General features: G+C 40.7%; 1 protein-coding gene and 1 non-coding gene across 2 annotated transcripts; both read right to left on the reverse strand.

Annotated features, from left to right (window-relative positions):
- Positions 1–34: 34 nt before the first annotated feature.
- LOC134203091 (collagen alpha-1(III) chain-like) lies at positions 35–23,155 on the reverse strand. The gene is made up of 9 exons (XM_062678067.1): positions 22,434–23,155; positions 8,072–8,172; positions 7,913–8,013; positions 7,755–7,841; positions 3,588–7,699; positions 3,329–3,528; positions 3,146–3,271; positions 2,926–2,999; positions 35–1,126 (listed from the first exon to the last, which is right to left on the reverse strand). Exons 1-9 carry the CDS (start codon positions 22,500–22,502, stop codon positions 351–353), a joined length of 5,646 nt encoding a protein of 1,881 aa, XP_062534051.1. The 5' UTR covers positions 22,503–23,155; the 3' UTR covers positions 35–350.
- Trnav-aac (transfer RNA valine (anticodon AAC)) lies at positions 22,264–22,336 on the reverse strand. Its single transcript has one exon. It is a non-coding gene; the product is annotated as a tRNA-Val (tRNA).
- Positions 23,156–24,951: the final 1,796 nt, after the last annotated feature.

The following is a 24,951-nucleotide window of genomic DNA, read 5'->3' on the forward strand; positions in this document are numbered from 1 at the left end:
GAGACGTTCTTTCATCCGAAATATCCTTTGCACGTTGGAAGTAGTACGATTTTTATTAACTATCTTTGGATCACTAGGGTTTAACATTTGGTATTTTATTATTGGTAAAAATCTTATCGCTTACGACGATAGGCACTATTACTAAAGTCTATGGTGTCGGCGAATTTTTGGCGTCGACGTCGCTGTGGCAGTTTGATTGAATGAGTGACTTTCACCTTAAAGTAATATCAAAGGTTTTGTTTTTCGAATCGAAGTCTTCTACGATTGATGGCAGTTACATTTGTTTGTGCATGTGTGTGAACGTGTTGGCAAGTTAAATAAGCTCTGTTTTGATCTGATCCCGCGCTGGTTTAGCATTTTCCGTTCGTCGGAGGTTTTGGCCTGCAAATTTTGCTTCGTCCGTTTTCGCCGTAGACTATGTTGCACGAGAAGGTGAAATATCCACACGTGGACGATTTCGTGTAGTAGGTCGACTCGTAGTTCTTGCCCGGGATGGCAGGCACTTTGCTGTTCTCGTCGATGCCGGTCACCTGCTTCGTGACCGATATGTAGCTGTCCGGATTGGGCGGCTTAACGCCTGAGCCGTTGATCCGGTTACCTGAGGAGTCTGCATGTTTCGAGGGCAGATAGCGAGTGTTGTATTTGGGCGTTGAGCTTGTCACCCGGAGGGTGGTGGTGCTTGCCGTTGTTGTATCGATGTTGGGCGATGTTTGACCGGGGATGTCGCTGAATCCATCAGGAGTTTTTTCGTTGGCAGCGTCGTGAACGGAAGTTTTTCCGTTTTGTGTTTGAACCAGTCGGTATTTATCCAAATTCGGAACGAAGGCGGCTTGCTTCTGCGATGGTGTATTCTGCGAAAACGTCTTTCCATTTCCATTATTGATGTTGTAATTTCGATTCGGACGAGTCGTTGTAGTGATTGGAGCAGTCGGCACTGTTGGTGGAGGAAGTTCCACTATGGTTGTTTTCTTCTCGTCATCATCGCTAGAAGTTTTTCGGGATTTTGCTTCTACTCCTATTAGACCGGTGCTTTCAGTTGCTTCATATTCATCCTCTTCGTACTCATCATCCTCTTCCTCGTATTCGACTTCTTCGTCCGGTTTCGGAAGGCTTTGGAAGTCAGTAACTGAAACAGATAATACACAAGTGATGACATTGAATTGGGATTTGCCGTCATACGCATATTTGTCCTATGTTTGCTGGGATTTCCTATGTACATGGGACAATTATGCGTAGAACTGCAGTTTGTATGATGAACAATTGCAGAGGTCATCGAAGAGATGATCCTGTGTTACATCTCATAATATCTAAATAACACAGTCTAAAAAAAGATGTATGTAATTGTACTTCAGACACTGGAATGGGAAGCGCACGCTAGAGGCTGGAAATTAGCAGCATGAACCCAGATCTGCGATGGATGTTTATTTACCGTGATGTGCCCTAATTTCGCGCGCGCCCTAACTTCGCACATTATACAATCATGTATTTTTTCAATTTTTAGGTACCAGTCAAAATTGAAAAATCTGGAGGATTACAAAATATCATTGTTGTTGTATGTTTTTCACGAAAAAAATTGAAAAACAAACTTGGTTTAGTACACCAAATAAAATTATTTCAATTTGATCCTCCCATCGACCGCCATATTTGCTTGTGCTTAGCACAGCGACGAAGAACATGACCCAAGTAAACAAATGATTTTACTGTACAAAACTGGCTACTTTTTGGAAATATTTGTATCCATTATGCTCTGTTGGATATGTTTATTCGTCATTACTATTGAAAAGTGTAAAATTTTATGTATTTTATGCTTATTTAGACTTTCGCTTTGTGCGCGAAATTAGGTACATGAGAGTAATTATGGTGCCTAATTTCGTTTATTGTTGTTGCGCAGTTTAATTTGCAACAGATGTCTTGAATAAAACACATATTTGAAGATGTCCTATGTAAGAGATAGCGGAATTTAAGACTTTCTTTCATGACGTCTCGAAAATTTAAACTTTTTTTATACACCAGCTGAACATTGCTCATACGATGCCTTTTTTTTCTTAAAATATGGTTTATATTTCAGAGCAAACGATATTTTAGGAATTATGACTTGTGTCAACTAAAATGCATATAGTTAAATCTAAGCAAAGCTCCAGGGTCGAAATATAGGCACATACCATTTCGACTAAAGAATGGGTCACTGACGGCTGTCTGATACCGTTATCTGCATATTTTGAACAATGGATGCATGCTTCTATTGGTTAATTGATTATATTTCATCAAACCAATAACGATATTCAATTCCAAACATGAGCGAAATTAGGAACACTTTTGCGCGAAATTAGGAACTATCCTATTTTCTTGCGCGAAATAAGGAGCATACAACGGTCTCGGATTCATACTCCAATATTTTTTAAATAGCAGCAAAATTTGCAAGTAACATTTTTTTGAGAACCTAGAATCCTTCTACTACGTGATGCAGTAGCAAATGTTTCCAAATGGCCACTACATGTTTTTTAATGAACGTTTTAACTTAGTCAGATCTTAAGTGCGCGAAATTAGGGTACTTCACGGTAAATCAGAGAATCATAGAAGTGCAAACTGTTTGAAAGAGATGAACTAAAGACTGGTATTATACTGCCGTGAATCGCATATTTGTCCCATATGAATAGGAAATCCAGCAAAGATGGGACAGATATGCGATTCACGGCAGTATAGCCTATCAACAAAGTATTTTCAGAAAACTGTAACATTGAAAACTTATACTCGATACCAGATAAAAAATAATGAACGATGTTGAACGCCTAAGAACAATTTGCATTGGAATATAAAGAGCGTGCTGTAGAGGTAGTAGAAGGATTCTTTGATGCCTTATCCCGCAATGAAACTCGCTGCACAAAGTTTTTACAATTTAGCATTTGGTCAGTTATGAATACTCACCGGAGCTCTGCTGTGACGTGCGTAATCTCATTCCATTGGCATCTACTCCTTCTGATTCTCGTCTCACGGAAGCACTGTTTCGTGTATTTGTGCAAATGTGATGTATTTGTGTGCAAAAGAGAAAGCAGAAAAATATGCAGCATGTGAGTTCGTGTTTGGCGTGTATGAATAGAGTTATTGAATTTTGTATTATGTATTTCATTTTCCGCCAGTTTCGTACCCGTTATTATTCCGTCCGTACAGATTTATCGTTTGGAATAGTTGTTTTCCTTTCTCTCGGTAGCGTGACACTTGTTCCTTCGTTCCTGATGCAGCTTGAGCGGCTCCATGATAAGATATTCCAAATCTATTTAAAATCATTAATCCAAGGGTTATGAATCAACCAAAATTTATGATAACCTACTTGAAATTTCCACTGATCTGCGACTGACTTTGTCCGGAGTGTGCTCCCGACTGGGCTGAAGCTTGTCCCCCGCCGTTGAAGATGTTCAACTGCGCATTATCTTCACCTTGTGGACGGAAACCAATTTGTGCCTGAGATGAGGTTTGGCCTGGTCCACTCGACTGCGCATCTGCCAAACCACCTTTTTCGTTTGCTACAACCTAAAGAAAAAAAATCTGCCTCAAACATCTATCACGCAATGCATTTTGTCTTACTATACCTCCGACTGACTTTCATGGCCAAGTCCACCGCTTTGCGAAGTGGCAGATGTTCCACCAGTCTTTGAGTTCACTTGAACCTGGGATTGAGATTTCCCTACCCCTCCCGCACCTTGAGCAGAACTCAACGCACCATCTTTGCCGCCTGAAACTTGTGCCTGCGCCGACCTGTCACTATCGCTCGTTTGCGCACTAGCGCTAAATGACCCTCCGGCATTATACGTTCCTGATACTTGAGTTTGTGCGGTACCTCCATTCTTTCGTCCTTGTGCACTGGCCATAGCTTCACCATCCTTGACGGACGATTCTGCCTGAGAAAATGCGTCGTCTTCTCCTTCTGCTACCTGAATATTTGCCGGTCCAACACCCGTGGTTTCAGTTCCAGGAGCTCCTCCTTGAGGAATTGTAACAGGATACTGATCAACTGTTGCAGGGTACTGCCCACTAGGGTACCCTGTTGCAGTTCCTCCTGGATACTGCCCTGCTCCAGCACCGCCTGGATACTGGCTTGTTCCGGTACCCGCTACTCCTGGATAATGTACTGCCCCTCCACCAGTGGCTCCAGGGTATTGACCAGTTCCTGGATATTGACCTGTGCCAGCGTCTGTACCTCCTGGATATTGTCCAACACCGGATCCGGCACCTCCTCCCGGATATTGTCCAACACCGGATCCGGCACCTCCTCCCGGATATTGTCCAACACCGGTTCCAGCACCTCCTCCTGGATATTGTCCAACACCGGTTCCAGCACCGCTTCCTGGATATTGTCCAACACCGGTTCCGGCACCTCCCGGTAATTGCCCGGTTCCACTTCCCGGATATTGAACCCCACCTGTGCCTGTCCCAGTACCTGCTCCTCCTGGATATTGACCTGCAGTTGTACCGGAGCCTGGGTATTGCCCTGGATAATATCCAGCTCCTCCAACACCAGCACCCGTACCTCCTCCTGGATATTGACCACTTCCAGTTGCTACCCCTCCGCCGGGGTACTGACTTGTTCCCGATCCTCCGGGATATTGTCCTGCTACTGTACTGCCGCTGCCTCCAGGATATTGCCCAGTACCAGCTCCGGTTCCTGCTGGATATTGCCCAGCTCCACTACCTGGTCCTGTCACCCCCGGATACTGTCCAGCTCCGGTTCCACCCGGATATTGTCCTGTACCGGTCCCACCCGGATATTGTCCAGCTCCAGCTCCACCAGGGTATTGTCCAGCTCCGGTTCCACCCGGATATTGTCCAGCTCCGGTTCCACCCGGATATTGTCCAGCTCCGGCTCCTCCCGGATATTGTCCAGCTCCGGTTCCGCCCGGATATTGTCCAGCTCCGGTTCCGCCCGGATATTGTCCAACTCCCGCTCCACCCGGATATTGTCCAGCTCCGGTTCCACTCGGATATTGTCCAGCTCCGGAGCCTGCCCCTGTTCCTCCTGGATATTGTCCAGTTCCGGAAACTCCCGGGTATTGCCCAGCTGCGGTACCTGCCCCAGCTCCTCCCGGGTACTGACCAGCTCCGGTGCCTCCTGGATATTGACCAGCTCCGGTTCCTGCTCCTCCAGGTAATTGTCCAGAACCGGGATATGTTGTTGTACCGGTTGCTGCACCTCCTCCTGGATATTGGCCGACTCCCGTACCTGTTGTTCCTGGAAACTGTCCTCCAGGATATTGTCCAGTACCGCCACTTGGATATTGGCCAACACCTGATCCACTTGCTCCTCCTGGATAAAGTGCACCGCTTGGATACTGCCCTACCCCTGATCCGCCAGATGGATACTGTCCTCCGGTGCCTGGATATACACCTGCTCCTGTACCACTTTGAAGTTGTCCAGTGCTAGTACCAGGAATGTACTGACCTGATGGATACTGACCAGGTAATTGTCCAGCAGCTGTTCCTCCCGGATAGTATGCTGGTTGTTGTCCTGCTCCCGGATAATATCCTGTACCTGTTCCAGTAGGATATTGTCCAACACCAGCACCACCAGGTAATTGTGCCCCCGGAGCAACAGGATACTGCCCTGTTGCTAATCCACCTGGATGTTGGCCTCCTGGGTAATATCCGGGTAATGAAGCACCTGCTCCAGGTTGGCCACCGGGAAACTGACTAATTCCTACTCCTGGTTGTCCAGTTATCGATACCTGTCCGCTGGTGCTCGTCTGACCCGTTCCAGCTGGGTATTGACCAGCACCAGTATGTTGTGGATGAGGCCCTGTAGTAACACCGGCACCGGTAGCTCCATGGCCATAACCACCACTAGCTACTGGCAAATGATGAACAGTTTGATGAGGTCCTCCTGTTCCTACCAAAACAGTAACACCGCCAGGATGAGCGTAAACTGTTTGTTTGGGTGGTCCGCTAGCATCGGCCGGTCCTGATAGTATTTTCACTGGCCCATGTCCATCTAAGCGACTATCAGATCCAATAACTGTTTGCTTAGGGCTCCCAGTTCCCACCAAAACAGTTAGTCCACCAGTAGGATTAACAACAGTGTGGTCATGTCCGGGAAGAGTTACCGAATGTGCTCCCGTGTGATAAACACCTCTTGTATCCGAAGACCCAATAGAAGTTAGCGATGGTCCAATAACATGTGGTTGTGGTCCATGATATCCTGTGTCTCCAGGATGCAGAGTGCCTGGCTGAGTGCCAGGAGTTGGGTATGTTACTTGTCCACCTGGAATATATCCAGGACTAGGCCCTACTGGTCTTCCGTCTGGTCCAAGTGGTCTTCCGTCTGGTCCAAGTGGTCTTCCGTCTGGTCCAAGTGGTCTTCCGTCTGGTCCAAGTGGTCTACCATCAGGCCCAAGAGGTCTCCCATCTGGCCCAAGAGGTCTCCCATCTGGCCCTAGAGGTCGCCCATCCGGGCCAAGTGGCCTTCCATCTGGTCCAAGTGGTCGCCCATCCGGCCCAAGTGGTCGTTCATCTGGTCTAACTGGTCTTCCATCTGGACCAAGAGGTCTCCCATCGGGACCAAGTGGTCTCCCATTGGGTCCAATTGGTCTTCCATCTGGACCAAGTGGCCTCCCATCTGGACCAAGGGGTCTTCCATCGGGTCCGACTGGCCTTCCATCTGGACCAAGTGGTCTTCCATCTGGTCCTAGTGGTCTCCCATCTGGACCAAGTGGTCTCCCATCGGGACCAAGTGGTCTCCCATCTGGACCAAGAGGTCTACCATCTGGACCAAGTGGCCTCCCATCTGGACCAAGGGGTCTTCCATTGGGTCCGATTGGCCTTCCATCTGGACCAAGTGGCCTTCCATCTGGACCAAGAGGTCTCCCATCTGGACCAAGTGGCCTCCCATCTGGACCAATGGGTCGTCCATCGGGTCCGATTGGCCTTCCATCAGGTCCTACTGGTCTTCCATCTGAAACAATTGGTCTGCCATCAGGCCCAATTGGTCTTCCAAAAGAATCGACTCCTGGTTTTACAGCGACATCAACACCGGGTCTTCCAGCTAATTCATCGCCGGGTCGTCCAGTTATAGGTCTACCATATGCGTCTACACCGGCACCTGTCCCAGCGTCACTTGGTCGGGAAGGTACTCCTGGTCTTCCATAGGTTTCGTCACCGGGTCGAGCGATGATTGGCCTCCCATAAGCATCTACTCCAGGCCCTGTGCTGATATCTACAGGTCGTCCTGGGACTCCTGGTCTTCCATACCCATCGTCACTGGGTCTTCCACTAATGGGTCTTCCATATGCATCAACACCTGCTCCCGTACCGGAATCGACAGGTCTTAGAGATACTCCTGGTCGTCCGTAGGAATCGTCTCCTGGTTTAATGCCGATCGGTCTACCATAAGCGTCCACTCCAGCACCTGCACCCGAATCAACTGGACGTCCTGGTCTTCCTTGTGCATCTTCACCGGGTCTTCCGCCAATCGGTCTGCCATACGCATCTACACCAACTTCTCCCGGTCGACCTGTATCACCGGGTCTTAATACACCAGGCTGTCCAAAATGTCCAAAACTGTCAGAACCCGGTCTAAAGCCAGTGTCCACAGCTCCAGGACGCTGCCCGGGTCCTGCTCCAGTACCATCCGTGCCAGGAACTCGATAATCGTATCCATCTGGCAGTCGCAATCTGTCGCCATCTGGAACTCGCAAAGGATCCGGTCGCGAATCTATTAAGTAGGTGAAAATGAGAAAAAATTCAAATCATTTCGCCATCATACTTACCGTACAAGTAAGTACTACTTCCATCGCATGACCCACAGTCACCTCCCATTGACTGGCTCTGTGCCTGTCCCATACCGTTTGAGCCAACTGAAGAAAACAAAATTATGTGTGCTGTTCATCGCCATACTGCTCAAAAATGCATTACTTCACAATCATACCTACTACCGCTCTGGATCCATGTTGTGTTGCTTCGGCTTCTGCCTTGCCGTCCTGATTTTCGCCGAAGTGTAAGTACTGAGATTGGGTTTGTCCACGGAATCTGAGATCATAATGAGACATTTATATTACCTGTTCCTATATGATTGGTTTTAACTTACGATCCGCGAAAATTTCCGTTGCGCTTAGCTCTACTTAGTGGACTATCATCTATTGCTAATGTGGTTACAGAAGAATCTAAAGTATCGTCTAACGTTTTTGCCTAAAAAAATAGGAATAGAAAAATAATTAATGTGTTGTAGAAAAATCAGCTTATATGTTGATAATCATCCTATTTTATAATTTCTTTGAAATAGAATGGTAAAGGGTTATTATGGGTGGGGTGTGTACTTTAAATTGAAGGTAAACTACATTTTTTCGATCACTGCTTATCTGGATTTATGCAGAATCCATTTTGAAGACTAAACTTTTTTTATAGTTTAGTTGATATGGAGGGTAATTTTTCTGGGCGGAATGCTCTTTCTGGACAGGAATATTTGAAAACAACGGTTTCCATAAAGCCAATTAATCGGTTACAAAATTCGCGTTTGTGCCGATTTAAGAAACTTACAACTAATGCAAATCTACATCAGTCCCATTCTTTTTCTCAGGGTCATTATCAAATCCTAACGCTCCTAAGACCATTCATTGCACATAGCTTGAAACCGATTAGTAACGAAAAAAATCTATTCAGAATATGCCGATGGCCTATTTATTTACGCGTGTGGCGATGACGATGATGATGCCTTCTATTCTAATTCAATCTTCGCCCAGTTCAACCGTGTTATCAGCAATAATCCAAATCCGTGTGAAATGCGGCGAAAAGATTCCATCGGTTACTTGTAATCGCGACTCAGTTTCTCTCGCGGTTACATCCAACTAGCGAACAGCAGCGTGTTTAACTGTATTTTTGTTCGCGCATCATCGAAATTGGAACTGAGATCGAACTCACCAAACGGGGTACCGTGATTTCCGGTGGATTTGATTACTTTTTTTTGCATTATTGTGCCACGTTCTCAAGCCGTTATCGATAATAATAAAACGAATGTTATGTGTGTACGATTAAAAGTTTAATCGGCCCATGGGCTGTAACGGAAGGGGCTTCATTCCTCTGTTTCAATTGGCATAGCAAAGGATCAAGTTGATCAAGTCTTACTATTCTTGAAGTAAATGCAACGTTTTGAGCATATATCGTATACATATATCTAGGAATTTCATTAACACAACACAGTCAACATAAAAATTTAGAACATTATCAACGTAATTCATCATCATGAACGCCATCAGTTATTTCCTCGAATGAACACCCGGTAATAGTAAACATACAAGAAACGCGAACATTGGTTATTTATGTAATATGACAAATTATGTATTTAACTCAAGAAACGTACTTAAAACTGTAATTCATCAAACATTTAAATTCCATTCGGTCTAATTTCATGCACCAGTCAAACCAAAATAGTTTTCCTTGTCATAAGACGAGTTAATACAATCCCATTGACTTCCACCACTTAATTGTATCTTGACAGATACGTATTTCGACCTCAACAGTAAGGCCGTCTTCAGTGTCTCGTACTTGACTCGACTGACTGAGACTGAGTCGAGTCAAGTACGAGACACTGAAGACGGCCTTACTGTTGAGGTCGAAATACGTATCTGTCAAGATACAATTAAGTGGTGGAATTCAATGGGATTGTATTAACTCGTCTTATGACAAGTGAAGACATTCCACTAAAAAGCTCAAAATAATTTTCTTATCAAAATAGTTTGCCAAAAAACTTTTTTTTATTACATTATTTTTGAGAATTTTGATACAGGGATAAGTTCTTCATTTATTCGTCCATAAAAGGGTCATATTACATTACTTTTTATTTAGTTACTTTTATTTTATTACTTCATTTTTGTGAATTTTGATACAGGGATAAGTTCTTCATTTATTCGTTGACCCGTAACGCTGGGTAGACACCTTTACGTGGTGTGTAACAGGATAAGATCTACCACGGTTACATTGCCAGCTACAGGAAAATCCTGACCCAATGAATACCTTCCTCATTATCCAACTCCGTGGTACTTATGTACTACATCAACACTTCCTTCCTCTCCCTAGTTACGGTGAAGATGGGTGTGGCCAGGAGTAGTAATTCTCGTGCTTTTGTTTTGTTTTTGCTTTTTTTGTTTAGGAATGGAATCAAAGACTACTCCCCTTCTTGATTTCTGATAGCATTCTAGATAAGGACTCAAAAGTGAAACATGAGTATCACTAGTGTCCAATCTACGAATTACACCGTAACAATGCTAATGCTAAGTTCTTCATTTATTCGTTCATAAAAGGGTCCAATTACATTACTTTTTATTTAGTTACTTGGTTACTTGGTCATTAAAAAAAAACCTTTTTGAACTGTCACTAAAGCCGCCATTTTCTTGTAAGAAGTTACTATTTCCAACTATGTGTTTTGATAAAATGATGGATCATGGAAAAAATAATACTTAGAGCTTTTCCCTGGATTCAAACTCTTTCTGAAAATTGGCCATCGTTTTAACTCGGTGTTCTTTGTTCTTACTAGCTTTTCAATGGTGGTTAATTGAAAAGGTTATAAGCAATTGTTCTTAAATTTGTAGGTATATTATTTGTAAGGTAAGCATAATCGAAAATTCGATTATATTTACAAGGCTGTTTCCCTAGCCAAGGTCACGGGGGTTGACGGCACAGAAGATAATATTCATCTGTGTAATATATCACATTTGGAGCACTTCAGTGCGCCTCTAACGATTCACAGTGGATCGGTTGCTTTGCAGACTGAACCCCTGATCCTATGTCCCTGAAATTCTGAGATAGAAGAGAGACAGAAGAAAAAAATAGAGATTGAGCTATTAAAGAGAAAATAGAGTTTGATAAAAGGAGAAAGCAGATATTGATAGATAGAGGAAGGACATAGGTTTTGTAAGGCAATACTTGACAATTCTTTTGTAGTTTTATACATACTGTATTAAACAATGACTAAAACACTAATAAGACCAAGTTATATAAGACCTTTATGTTGAAACTTAACAGACAACCGACAACAACACAGTGACAATAACAGATCTAAAATATAGAATACAATCTGTGTTTTACATTAAATATACAACTCACATTTATAGAAACGACTCAATGAATAATCAACGCCTAACGGACATACAAACAATACTGACATATTCAAATTTACATTTTGACTACACGAAAAAAAATCTTCATAATGAATATATTCAGCAAAACACATACATTTTTGCCATTGCGATTTCGTAATGAAGCATATATCAGTTTGGAATGAATACTATACAGCCCTGCATAAGATAATCATAACATGAAACTTATACATTTCATGTCAAATGTGCATATTCAAGATTAGGGTTGACAAATATTCTGTATAAGCTAATTTTATGATCGTTATATGAGAAACAATAATAGCATTATTAGATTCTGTAATTAATTTAATGTCAGGTAATTATCTCGTTTTACTTTCATTTTCAAGTTACACAAAATTTTGATGTAGAACAACAACATATTTCCTTTATTTGATTTGGAAATTGATTTGATTTTTTCCTTATAAACCATTTAGAACAAGCTCCAGGCCGACACAAACATTATGCTTGTGTAAAGTGGGGTTTTCCTTGGGCATTATGCCGTTTTTTCGGGCTAGTAACTAGTAAAGGATTTGCTCGAGATCCTCAAATCACTGGAAAATGAAAATTATATTTGGGTATTAGTCATGAATTGATTATTTATCCACTATTATTATTATGTTACGTACCTGTTTCTCTCGAGCAGATTTCCCTTGCCGTCATGCGATGATTTCGGACTGCACCACCATTTTCGCTATAAATTATCCAAAAGTTCATATATGATCGAATTACGAACAATTATCTTGATGTTATTACCTTAACAGTTGGTGGTACGAGAAAATATTGGTGATCCATGCCGGTACGAGCCACTAAAGATCGGAATCAAAAACCGTAATTCACTCGAGGATTCACTAACAAACAAAATTTTTCGGACCCAAATCCTCCAGCTTGACTCAGCGCCATGCTGCTTTTCTCTCCATCACGATTCTAATCAAAAGTATAAGTTTGGCCTAATACATTTTTGCCATTAGGCAAAACTTATACTTTCTATAATGAAGCGAAATATGATATATTAACACGCTGAATGCATTGTATGCAAATATGTTATGAAAATTATTTTCAGTGAAATGAAATGTATGTTGCTGTCCGTAATGAAAGATATAAATCAAATTAAATAAATATAATAATTACTTTTTTTTACGTGTAGACTTTGTCCTATGTGACTGAGAAAACCACATTCGTGAAAGTTTTCAAGATGATTATGTTAGCTGGTTCCCACAGTCCGGTGTTCATTTGGTCAAAGTAGACTGGTTCTTCCGGCATAATCACTTATAAACTTTCAAAAACCCACCCCGATAATAGCAAACCTACACGTAAAAAATGTAATTATTTTGTTCATTCAATTCCATCTATATTATCCATAAGATATCAAATATATTTTTTTATTATCAATTATATGGTTCTCATAACGATTCTGAATCATATTTATTTCAAGTGTGTATATAGAATATTATCGTATCGCATGAAAAGTATAAGTTTTGCTTAATGGCAAAAATGTATTGATCAAAACTTATACTTTCGACTAGTTTGGGTTATGAAAAAAACGCCTTCAGTGGTTTTTGTTCCATGGCGCCAGAGGAAAACAGCTGCAGAAAAAATGTGAGACTGGTAATTTCACAAACATATAATTGACGGTAATATATTACGATTATATTTTGTGTGTTGTTCATGTTAATGTTGTGATAATAGATATTATTTCCTATTCGAAGGCAATTTATATCGGAGGCGATCTAAAGTTGGTTTATACCAGAGCGGCGATTGCGGAGAGCGGTAATGCCGGTTAATTCAAGGACGACTTGACGATGGCGTGTAGGATTCCACCGACGCGACAGCGTTATGTATTGGGATATAAAAATACGCCAGCTGGACACCATCTGCAAGAAGAAGGATTGTGTGACCTCACTATTGGTGACGGAACATCGCTGAATGGATTCATCCCGTGGTACGACATAAGAGTCGGGGAGTTACCCACTGGCAGGGACTGGCAGTGCTTACTAGCGGCACGTCTAAACCGAAGTTTGAGCAGTACGATCCGGTGGAGTGTAGCTTTCGGAGTGCAAGGATCACAGGATTTTACCAAAACCTCAGGGCGCGGCGCTGCGGGTAAACCAAAGGTTAGAGATGAATTGTCCAAGCATGTACCGTTATGGATTGTGGAGATGTTTTTAAAATATGAAAATAAAATTAATAAATAAATTATGTACGAATTTTGAGCTTCAAATTTATTTCATGATTTCAAATTGAAGAAAATAGCATTCGAAACTGGAATGAGCTATCAATGAACCAAATGATTTTATTATTATTTTCCTAATAAAAGTCATACGTTCTCCATATACAGATTATTCAAAATTTCATTTCAAGGATATAAACATGTGACATGAAAAGTATAAGTTTCATGTTATGATTATCTTATGCAGTGCCGCATAGCTTGCATTTCAGTTACGTATATATTACATTGAGAAACCACAATGGCAAAAAAGTATGTGTTTTGCTAAATATATTCATTATGAACATTTTTTTTCGTGTAAGGGGCAAGAAAGTGGCTCAGCGAAAACAGCTCCACAACGGCAGAACATAACAGATGGGATGCCGTCAGGACCAAAGGAGAAGGAGCTTTTCAACTTTTTGGCAGCAGCGATAATCATTCCAGGAGTAACCACGAATATTGTCAAATTGAGAAGGTCCAGTGGTACATGTAAGGTCACTCCTGACAGAATCCAAGTTTCAAAGTGCTCGCGTTTTCGGGGGCACACCACTCGATACGGAGGCGGCGGACAGCTGTCATTTTTGTTGATTCAGCTTTGCTGCGTCGCAGCATGCGTGAAAAAATAAAAATGACAGTTGTGCGTTGCTTCCGCATCGAGTGGTGTGCCCCCGAAAACGCGAGCACTTTGAAACTTGGATTCTGTCAGGAGTGACCTTAATGATGCAGACTCAGCTTCGGCGTCTATTGCTTGCACTGGCTCGAAAACTGATGCAAAAAATGTGGCGAACATTTCACATCCTTCCACAGGTGTATTTGCTTCGTCCTTATCGTACATCACATTCCTTTGTATGGTCGAATTTTTCCTTTTGCCATTGACAAATTTCCAAAAACATTTCGAGTTACGCCTAAGACTGGTTTGTACCTTCATAACATGTGCCTTATACAGAGTTGAATTCAAATGACGGTATGCATTACTGGCGCGCTGGGATTGGTTTTGCTCTCGGCAGACTGTTTTGCACCACGATGCTTCCGTTGACTGGCATTTTTAACACGTTTTAGGTTCCGAAGGAAAGGTGTACTCTAGAGCTGGAGGCACGTTTAGTTGCAGCCATTGTTGAACGATACAACAGAAACAATCCGCCATATCTTTAACATCTTGACAATCACTAAGGTAGCTCCAATCAAAGGTTCGGAGTTCGGACATAATCAGATAACGTGGCATAATCGATCTTATTGCACTCAGGAAACGGTTCGTAATCCACAGGATGGATGTCAATTGTCGCATCAACGAACACCTGTTCCAATCTTTCGCCGCAATGGGTGCTGGCGTGCACATGTGGATGACGCCGATGAACCGCAACCAGCACTCCGCCAAAACTAAATTTGTTGCTATTCACGTTGCTGCGATCGCAACAGAAAACAGTGTAGGATGTCCAAAAATTTGGGGGTCGCTCAATCCGTTCTCGGTCAGGATTGTTGCTGTCGGCAACAGCCAGGAACAGGGGTGGCATTGCGCACCTCGACTCGAAACGAGCAAACCATGCAAACTGTTATACGACAAAGCTGTCGAAAAGAGATGCGCAATGAGGCCCCAGGTCATCAATTTTAGTACGAACACCTCGAACATGTTGGTAGAAGAACACGCATTCATCGATATGGGCGTCCGCTTGCAATATAGGGCGATTGAGTGTCTGAGAATACAAAGCTTTTTTTTACTATTTTTATTAGCTAATTCTCTAATACATGCATTCAACTCTTAGACTAGGTGTTCCGTGTTTTCTTAACACTATCATCCTTATTCGCTGTTACATTTTTAGTTATTAATACATTTCAATTTCCTCTGGCAGTTAGGATTTTTCCTGTGGTTGAATTGAACCATGCAGGAATTATAATGTTTTCAACTTAAACTAAACTTATTATTTATTATTATTGAACTAAAATTATTTTGTTTGTGTTGCAATGTCTCAATATAAGAAATTCTATGAAGTTCATTGGTACTATTATACCACGAAGACAATTTCAGAATCATTTTCAAAATTTTATTTTGAATCCTCTGAAGTGCCTTCTTTCTGGTATTGCAGCAAGTAGTCCATATTAGCATGGCATACAACATGATTGGTCTAAAAATTTGTTTGTAAATCTAAAATTTGTTCCTCAGACAAAGTCTTGATTATCTGTTTATATAATGTGACCAGCAAGCGTCCTGCGAAACGCGGGACGCCTATCTGGATTGCGTCACTGGCATAAAGATGGATCCTCCAAAAGTGCATTTCGCATACATTTTGGCCCAAAAAAAATTGGAAAAATATTTGTAAGGCTGTATGAATTGTAATAAATTTGTAACACGAAGTTGAAAAATGCAGCGTCCCGCGAAACGCGGGACGTCTGGTAACATTATGTTTATATAAGTGGATAAAGTCACTTAATATATTTGTTACATTTGGTTTGAAGGCCTTCAATGTGATTTTTAAAAGTTAACTTAAAGTCTAGCAGAAGTCTTAATATTTAGCTTCGCTAGACTAATTAATTGGAACCCCTTCATAGTAACAATATGTCTGCTAAAAAAATTCAAATAAGAAGCTCTCGGCTTATGTGGGAAAATTATAAGCTGAGTTTTGGAAGCATTCGGGGAGATTTTCCCGAATGCTTTTTGCAAGTAAGTGGAGAAAATATCCAAACTTGGCTTCGCCCTTTGGCGGAAAGGCCCGTCTCATCTGCAAATAAAGATTTTTGGCACCCTGGTGGTAAATTAGGTGAGTCAGAAGTAAAAATGTTATACAATATGGGCCCCAGTATGCTGCCTTGGGGAACACCAGCTCTTACAAGTAATCTATTAGATTTCGTATTCTGGTAGTTTACCTGCAGTGAGCGATCTGATCAAAATTATTTATATTAGTTTAATAATGTATACAGGAAAATTTAAATTAATCAATTTTACAATCATACCTTCATGCCAAACACTATCAAATACTTTCTCTATATTAAGAAGAGCAACTCCAGTCGGCAAATTCGTTAGTCGTAATAACTGATGAGTGGTTGAAGGCCCATGGCGAAAACCAAATAGCTCATCTACAAAAATAGAATTGTCATTAATATGAACCATCATTCTATTTAAAATAATCTTTTCAAACAGTTGGCTTATTAAAAAAACCAAACTGATTGGGCGATAACCAGAAGCCTCAGTTGGATTTTTGTCCGGCTTCAAAATTGGATAAGTATGTAGAAAATACCATCATCCGCTTTCATTTTTTTCAATTTTCTAGTAATAGATCTCACTTCATCCAAATTAGTTCCCAACGAAAGGTCAAAAACATTCTCTTGATTGAGAATGTTTCAAAGCTCCGTGTAACCTAATTCTCAATTGGACTAGTGAGACCTAGACTAAAATTATGGGCACTCTCAAACTGCTGAGCAAGTTTTTTAGCCTTTTCGCCATTTGTTCATAAAATTTTATTTCCCTCTCTAAGCCCCCGTAACGCTGGGTAGACACCTTTGCGTGGTGTGTTACGGTGTAAGATCTACCACGGTCACATTGTCAGCTACAAGCAAATCCTGGCCTAACGAATACCTTCCCTAATAACCAACTCCGTGGTACTTACGAGGGTGTCGCTGAGTCGGGGGTCTCTCGTCAAGTAAGTACTACATCAACACTTCCTTCCTCTCCCAACTTACGGTGAAGATGGGCGTGGCCAGGAGTAGTAATCCTAATGCTTTTGTGATTTTTATCCTAGATTGAAATCAAGGGCCACACCCACCTTGATTTCTGATAGTAATCTGAATAAGGATTTCATAAGAAAAACATTAGTATCACTAGTGTCCAGTCTACGAAGTACACCGTAACTATGCTATGCTTTGTTAATAAAATTTTATTTCCCTCTCTAAGCGCTGGAATTGGCTTTTGAGATTTTTTTAAAAAGAATGTTCGTTAATTTAGACATAATTCTCAAAATTGGTATTTCTCAGAATAGCGAAACGTTTCTTAATTTCATTTTGCAAATCTCGCCAAATAACTTTCAGTACGGGATCGCGAGTTCTTTGGTATTGCCTTCGCCTCACATTTTTAAGACGGATCAGTAGCTGAAGATCGTCGTCAATAATTAATGGAGTTGAATTTAATTTCGCATTTAGGAATTGCCCTCTGGCTTCGAGAGCATTATCAATATCACTTTTGGTATCGAGACGACCAATCAGGTCTATGATGGGGGGGAATGCTTATCTAATCTTCCGGTCAATGTCATCATATAGTGCATATACTCCTGTATATATATGATTGTGATGCATCACCAGTGCTACAATGTGCACGTATTACCTGGCAATCTAACTGCATTGATTGTCTGCCTTTTCAGAATTCCCAATAAGATTCCGTTGAAATATCACAAATGATGGTAATTGTTTGTGGTAAGGGAAAGAAAAGTGCAGTGGGTATCGGCCAAGTTCCCCCTGGCGGTGCTAAAATGATAAGCGGGAACAATACCTAATTCCATTTAAATCTTTTAGTATCATTAGTGATTAGCACGCGTTATTATTTTATGTGGGGGGCACGCATGGACCATATTTTTCAACGCGGGTGTCAGGCGGCTGACCCATGCTCGACCAAAATAGTAAAATTTAGCTAGAATATTTTAATTTTGTTTGATTGTTTTTATTTTATTTTTTATTTTTGCCATCAAATGATTGGGAGCTTATTTTTAGCATCACATAACGCAAGAGAGGGTAAAACTCTGCGTTGCATAGAACAGTTTAGGAGATCCCAGATTTGGTGCATTGTTGCACTGTCGTGTGGAGCATGATTGCCCCGTGTCGTTTATGGCGATGTTGTTCCCGCATCTATGACGCCTTTGCTTGAACAAATCATTTTATGTAATGGCTGGACATGTTAATAATTCATTCTAGTTCTCAAATATTTTGGTAGATACTTCTGGAGGCTGTCAAGGCGGTGGGAGGGATATTGCCTATGAGTGGCAGAGGCGGCTGTGCTCGGGGCGGCAAAATGGTGAAAGCAGTTTCGGGACAGTTAGGGTTCAGTTTTCATACTTAAGAGAATATCTAGAATAATATTATATTTTGATGAGCCAACCTCCATCTTTTAATCACGAGCTTTATTTAGTAGCATAGGTTATCAGTACTCGTAATATACTTAATTCGATGGGCACGCTTGGAACACATTTTTAACTCAAGTTTGATCAAAAGTGTAAAATTTAATTGAATAATTTCAATTCAGTTTAATTATTTTAATCTTTCTACGACAAATGGTTAGGTATTTGTCCCCCCACCCCTCCTTCTCCCTCCTTTTCTATTTTATGTTTCCAAACTTAAACCAACGTGATCATGCTAATCCCAAACTGCACGTACCTCTATCATATCAATCTACATAGCTTTTTCGACAATCATCAGAAAACGGATTTCAATTATTTCCCTTCTACCATAAGTATAAATCATCTGAAAAGTTTCTAAGCTATAACAAACTCTATCGTTGCGATCCCGAACTGTCTAAACATCTATCATGAACATAAACACAACCGTTTCTATCTTCACAAACAAATCTCTAATACATAGGTTCCATAGCAGTCGCTAGAGCCGGAAGCGGTTCACAAGCCGCTCCACACTCTCCTCCTCTATCTTCTATTCTCTCACAAGTTTACTACCCTGAAACTGAACTGTTTCGGACCCCTTATGGGTCTGAAGCAGAGGACGGGACGCTCGAGCCTACCAGTCAGTGGATGGAAAGGTCCGTTGTGATAAAGGGTCTATCACAAGCCTCGGATAACCTGGAATAAGTTTTCCACGAGTCGAGTTCACATTGATGTCATGAGTTCTATATATTAATCGTCACGTTGAAAATTTAAGCCAGCAGTGTAAACGTATTGCCTAGTGTCATACAACGTAGATTGGCCACGGCCCGGGGATACGTTGAGTATAACAAGAATAACAAGAATAACAAGAGACGACCAATCAGGTCTATGATAATTGAAAGTAGAACTGATTGGATTATTAATGGCTTCTTGTGGCTTAAATTTGAAGATAAGCTTTCAACAAATTCATTTGCTATTCATTGCACTGAAAAGACAAGTAGGCAGCAATAAAAGATAACTGTCCAAAACTTATTTCAACTGAAACTCCCGGGGTTTCAAAAACTTTGGTTTCAAATGAAGAATATAATTTGTGTTTGATACGTCTATTAATGACAATCGCAACCCCACCACAGGCGCTGCCAAGACGATCATTTCGATAAATATATTAATTTGGATCTGTTTTAATGGAGAATCCTGGTTATACATTATTTTGAATAGCGCATAATAAATAGTTGATGAATGTGTTTCCTCAGAAAAATAGAGACCCGTGTGAAGCATAACATATAGAAGCATATAGAAGTGTATATTATAGTGGCTTAAGCGCCTGGCTTTGCGCGAATGATGGGCTTGTGTGTACGGATTTCGGTGCCCCACGGTAGGTCTTACTTAAACTTTAAATGACAAAAAATCGATAATATTACGTAGCTCCGCAAACACAATATTTCAAGTTCAATTTAGTAAAAAAAAAAAAATTTTGTTCTAAAAAAATGTGTCGGGAGCTTAGCCGATAAAGTGAATAATATGTGATCACCCAAAAACAAAAATCAATGATGGCTTAGAAAGCTACGTGTTGAACATATTACAGTGTAATATTGGGTTTTAATTGTGGTGAAATTAGTGAGATATCAAGTCATTAGGGGTCTGTCTCATTTGGAGAATTAAACTGAAATTAAACTTAAAAGTGACATTCTAATAATTATCGAATAACACGCAGAGCAAGTTTACTTTTGACAGATATCGAATAATTCATCGATTGGAATTGCTGGTTAGCACCAGTCATTCTTATGACCGGGTGATTTTTTAATTTTCGAACTGTCACTTTTAAGTTTCATTCTCCAAATGAGACAGACCCTAAAATTTAGATTCCATGAACCTAAATCCGTACACTGTGGACGGATTTCGATTCAAGAGGAGTTCATTTTATTCGTATTTCAAAAGAACGTCGCATAATAATTAGTTGATGAATGTGTCACATCAGAATAATTGGGACTTACTCAGGGGTTAGACAATAGGTTGAGATAAGTGAAACTTTGTCTAAATTCCTATCAGCATAACTTTGCGTAGAATAATCCGATTTTGATAAAATTGGGACAATCAGAAGCGGACACTCTTCTAGTATACTGTCCCCATGCAAATCCTCAGATTCGCCCTTGGCTACCGGAAATGTTCCGGATTTTCCGAGAGTATGTTCAAAATGCATTTTTCGGTCTGCCTGTCATTTTATGTGACGTTTTCTTTCATCATGTTTTATTTTTTCTTCAAAAACTAGAACTAATAAGCCAACCAATGATGGCTGTAGATCGAGAATCCATAAAAACTAGAGATATGGCCATTTCCTTAAAAACGGTGCCGGGAACATGAGAAATGATAACAGATCGGAAGAATGCAAATACGGGTATCTATCTTCTTGCGAGTCGATGATTACTGAGACATTTCTAGGGTGATAGTATTCACTGCAACCAGGTTCCAGGGGCCGGTTTTTTAACCATCTGAAAACATGCGATGAAATACCAAGACGATGAAAACAAAATCTCGATTAAATATACATTTTAAGGACCGTAAGACAGGCCAATTTATAACAGGTTCCGGGTGTTCTGCGAAAGTGACATTCGTTCAGGGTGTATGGCCAATCCCGTACCGTTTTCACGAAAATGACCATATTTCTGCGTATACCTAAACGGGTTTTCGAGCTGCAGCCAGCATTGGTCTGCATATTAGTTCTAGTTTTTGGGGAAAGCATAAAACATGAGGGCAATAAACGTCTCATAAAATGACAAGCAGAAGAAAAATGCATTTTTAACATACCCTCGGAAAACCCAGAACATCTACGGTATCCAAGGGCCAATATGTAAGGGCATGGACACACTGTAAGGTGGAGACATATTACCCCCTGAAAATAAAGTTTTTTGCTCCCAGAAGCTACTGTAAAAATTTCAGCCAGATCCGTCAAGTCTAAGTGGATGCTCAACAAGCATGAAGTTTATATGGGAAAAATGAACTAAATATATGGGAAACTGCATACTTTTCACTTTATCTCTTGATGGCGATGTAATCATTAAATTCTGCTCATTAGTGACATTAACAATCTTTACATTATTACTCCCGAAAATTGCGAGAGATTTTGCCACAAAACAAAAAAGGTCCACCATAGGGGACAGCATACTAGAAGAGTTTCCGCGTCCGATGGCCCCGGTTTCATCAAAATCGGATCATTCTACGCAAAGTTATGCTGATTTGAACTTCGACAAAAATTTCCCTAGGGTGGGTGTACCAATTGTCGCCATACATAAGAACAACTATTTTTAAAAAAATAAGTAAAAGGCACATGGGTGAACTTTATATATTAAGGGAAAGGCTTTACTTCCTGCTCCTTAGAGCAGCTGTGAGAACCACAATAAAATTTGTTATTATCCTCATAATTAATTAATCCATAATAGGAACGCATGCACCAGTTGTGGCACTATTCTTAATTTTGGTTCCTTATTTGGCAAATCCCATTGTTTTCTTATGGGACTGGCCAAATAGAGACCACTAGTGCGATAACTGGTGCAAAGGACGCCAAAAATTAAGCAAAATCAATTTTTACAATTATGTTTTGCTTGTTTTGGAGGAGATCAAAGGTGTTATCGTATCATATGAATATGCTTTATCGATATGAACTTGGTTTGTGATGATTTGATTGGCCATTTGGCATATAAAGCACTAGTGCGACAACTGGTGCTATAGCCACAACTGGTACATCTAGCCTATCTCACCCTTTTCGTCTAACCTCTCTACATATTTGGACTTCCAATAATATCGATCGGTGCCTCCAGAAGAAAAAGTTCGAACGGTTTACTCTTTTGAAACAATAAAAAATAACATAAAAAGAATTTGTTTCCGCCCGGGATCGAACCGGGGGCCTTCCGCGTGTTAGGCGGATGTGATAACCACTACACCACGGAAACTGAGATATGTGTGCGGTGCTTATTTCTAATCATGTTTTTAAGATTGTGACACAAAACACTTGTTGATTAACTTTCATTCAGCCAACAGTAGACTTACATTTCTGATTTCTGCTCCTTTGACCGTTACGCACAGCGTGACGAGAAGGGCCCATTTGACGGGCTGCATTGTATGCACCGTTCTCTCCGACCGTTGCAGCAGTCAGAACAAATTGAACGAAACACTTTTTCTGCTTCCGTTTTCGAACAGTGCACTTCAATATAGAGTTGTATCACTTGGTTCACTATTTTATTAGGCATGCATCCCCATATACTGTTATGTAACATTCATCTTTTTGTGGTTATTACAGCTTCTGTATTCTGCCGCTATTACATATCTCTCACTGGCCACGAAACGGATGAAACGATCATCCGAATACTGAAATTCCTTTGAACATCACAGACCACTTCAACTTTATATCCGCTTGTATATCAACACTTCATTTGTGCCACCTATAAAACCACTCGAGAAGCCGTTAACTCCACTTCGGTTTCCTGGGAAGTCGTTCTTTCGCGGGCGAAGCGCAACTCCGAAATGCGATCGAAGATTGAATTTCACTTTGAGTAGTACACTCGCTCGGATGATAATGGTCCAGCCTGGAGCCGCTCTTAACTAACACACAAAGTTCTATGGCGCGGCAGTTCTTCTTGTCCGTAGGAAGGCACTTCTTATTCTCACAGAGACACACTTCAACCCGGTGATGGTTGGCCCGCGCGCGGAATAGCTCCGAAAAGACGCGACCGTCCTGGGGAACAGTCCAACGGAAAGTGACTTTCCGATGGCAGATGTTGCGAATACTAATCCCCCCATTCGATGGTGGAGAGCCACAGTAATGAATTTAGAACCCCCTTTGCTGGCTGGAGATGGCGTGAGAGCTACTGAGAATCGGGAAGAGTCAACGTTCTCCGGGTGTTGTTTGAGTTTTCGATTGTTGACGCTTTTCTTGAATGCGGTTTGATGTATTAAGTGAAACGATCGATGTAAACTGATCGGCGATGATTGCAAGTATTGCAACAGCAATTTAAAAAAAATCCTCAAGTAGCTAAAATACTTTTCAATAGGATGACTATTTAGATTAGTTGTTAACAAAACAGGTGATAGAAATCATTTCAAGAACCTGTCAAAGCCGGTTCTAAAGGACACTACTAAGTTGATCTTGAGACATTAAATGTTTTTTGTTCAATGTTCAAATTTTGAACTATTTGAACGTGAAATCGTGTCTATCACAACAGAACTGAAATTCATCTCATATCGTCTAAAGAACCACAAGAAACCAAAGAGCAAAAATTAAGCTAGCACCATAATATCTTAACAGATTAACAGATTTTTTAGTTTTTTAAATGTTATGTAAATTTACAATATAAATTAATAAAATATGCATTTAATGTAAAATCTTCTTATCGTTTTGATGTTAATTTTAATGTTATTCTTTGATTTTCTTACATTTTATAGGTATTTTAGAACTTTAAAAGAACTTTTTGAGAGTTTAATCTGTACACTCATAGCCACCAATTATGTGTAAACATTATTTATGATAAAATGTATTTTGAAATATCTTTATCCTAACATTATTTTATTATTATTTTTTTCAGTTTGTTTTGGCCAGAAATGATCTGGAATACCGATTGTTGCCGCTAATATACAACATAGACGAGATCAAAACCCGATAGATTTCTCTAATACGGAAGTGAATAGTTGCGTTAATCCATCCACGATTCACTGAAAAGAAATATGCTGTGTGGCCGTCGAAATGTTTCAAACCTCTATTAGCAGTTTATGTGATTGCACTTTGGAGGGCAAAAAAGAAGAAAAAGACGGGGTGCATATTATTGGCCATTAGGTCTACCAAGATATAGTACATGGTTGAGGTAAAGATAGAAATAGTGCTGAATTAGTTATTGAGTCAAGTACGAGACACTGAAGACGACCTTACTGTTGAGGTCGAAATACGTATCTGTCAAGGTACAATCAAGTGGTGGAATTAAATGGGAAGGTACAAACTCGTCTTATGACAAATCCCAGATGTGCTTGAAGTTGTACAAAAGTTTGTTTGAATCGTTTGTGGCGTGCGACAATGACGGAAACAAAGTGAAACATAATTGTTACAGCTAATATGAACTTCCCTGAATTAAGTGAATATCCGACCATAGGCTCTGAAACTTGCAAATAGAAACGAAAAGCGCTCTTTCATGTTCTATATAAACATGAAGCGAGGACATCAAAAAAGAGCAGATGGTTTATTCGGAGACGTAGAAAATAATGTGTAGTGTTAACGTACGTGAAGGCTATGGTGTACAATATTCATTTAACTTCTCACCTAGCACAGACGGTCCGGAATCTAGGAGCTCTTTGGAACACTTCATTATACCCGTACGAAAATGGCAATAGTATGCTTATAAGATTTCAGACTTCAAAGAACCATCCTGTTCTTCAGGTGTCTCAAAAATACTTATTAAATAGAGTATGTCACTTCAGTGAATCACACACAACTCACCTATAAGAGATTGGATATCGAAGGTTTGGACTAATGTGCACCACAACGTAGATTTTAGTGACAGTAATAAATTTGTTTTGCCGC

Source organism: Armigeres subalbatus, unplaced genomic scaffold (genome assembly GCF_024139115.2).
Source record: "Armigeres subalbatus isolate Guangzhou_Male unplaced genomic scaffold, GZ_Asu_2 Contig1644, whole genome shotgun sequence".
NCBI lineage: Eukaryota > Metazoa > Arthropoda > Insecta > Diptera > Culicidae > Armigeres > Armigeres subalbatus.

Bases quoted from the DNA above. Each gene is read 5' to 3' on its own strand.
- LOC134203091 (XM_062678067.1), bottom strand. From the start codon at position 22,502: ATGCAGCCCGTCAAATGGGCCCTTCTCGTCACGCTGTGCGTAACGGTC. The intron at 7,700-7,754 runs GTAAGTATGATG...CCTACTTAATAG, and splicing joins AAGTAGTACTTACTTGTACG to ATTCGCGACCGGATCCTTTG. The intron at 1,127-2,925 runs GTGAGTATTCAT...TATCTGTTTCAG, and splicing joins CACGTCACAGCAGAGCTCCG to TTACTGACTTCCAAAGCCTT.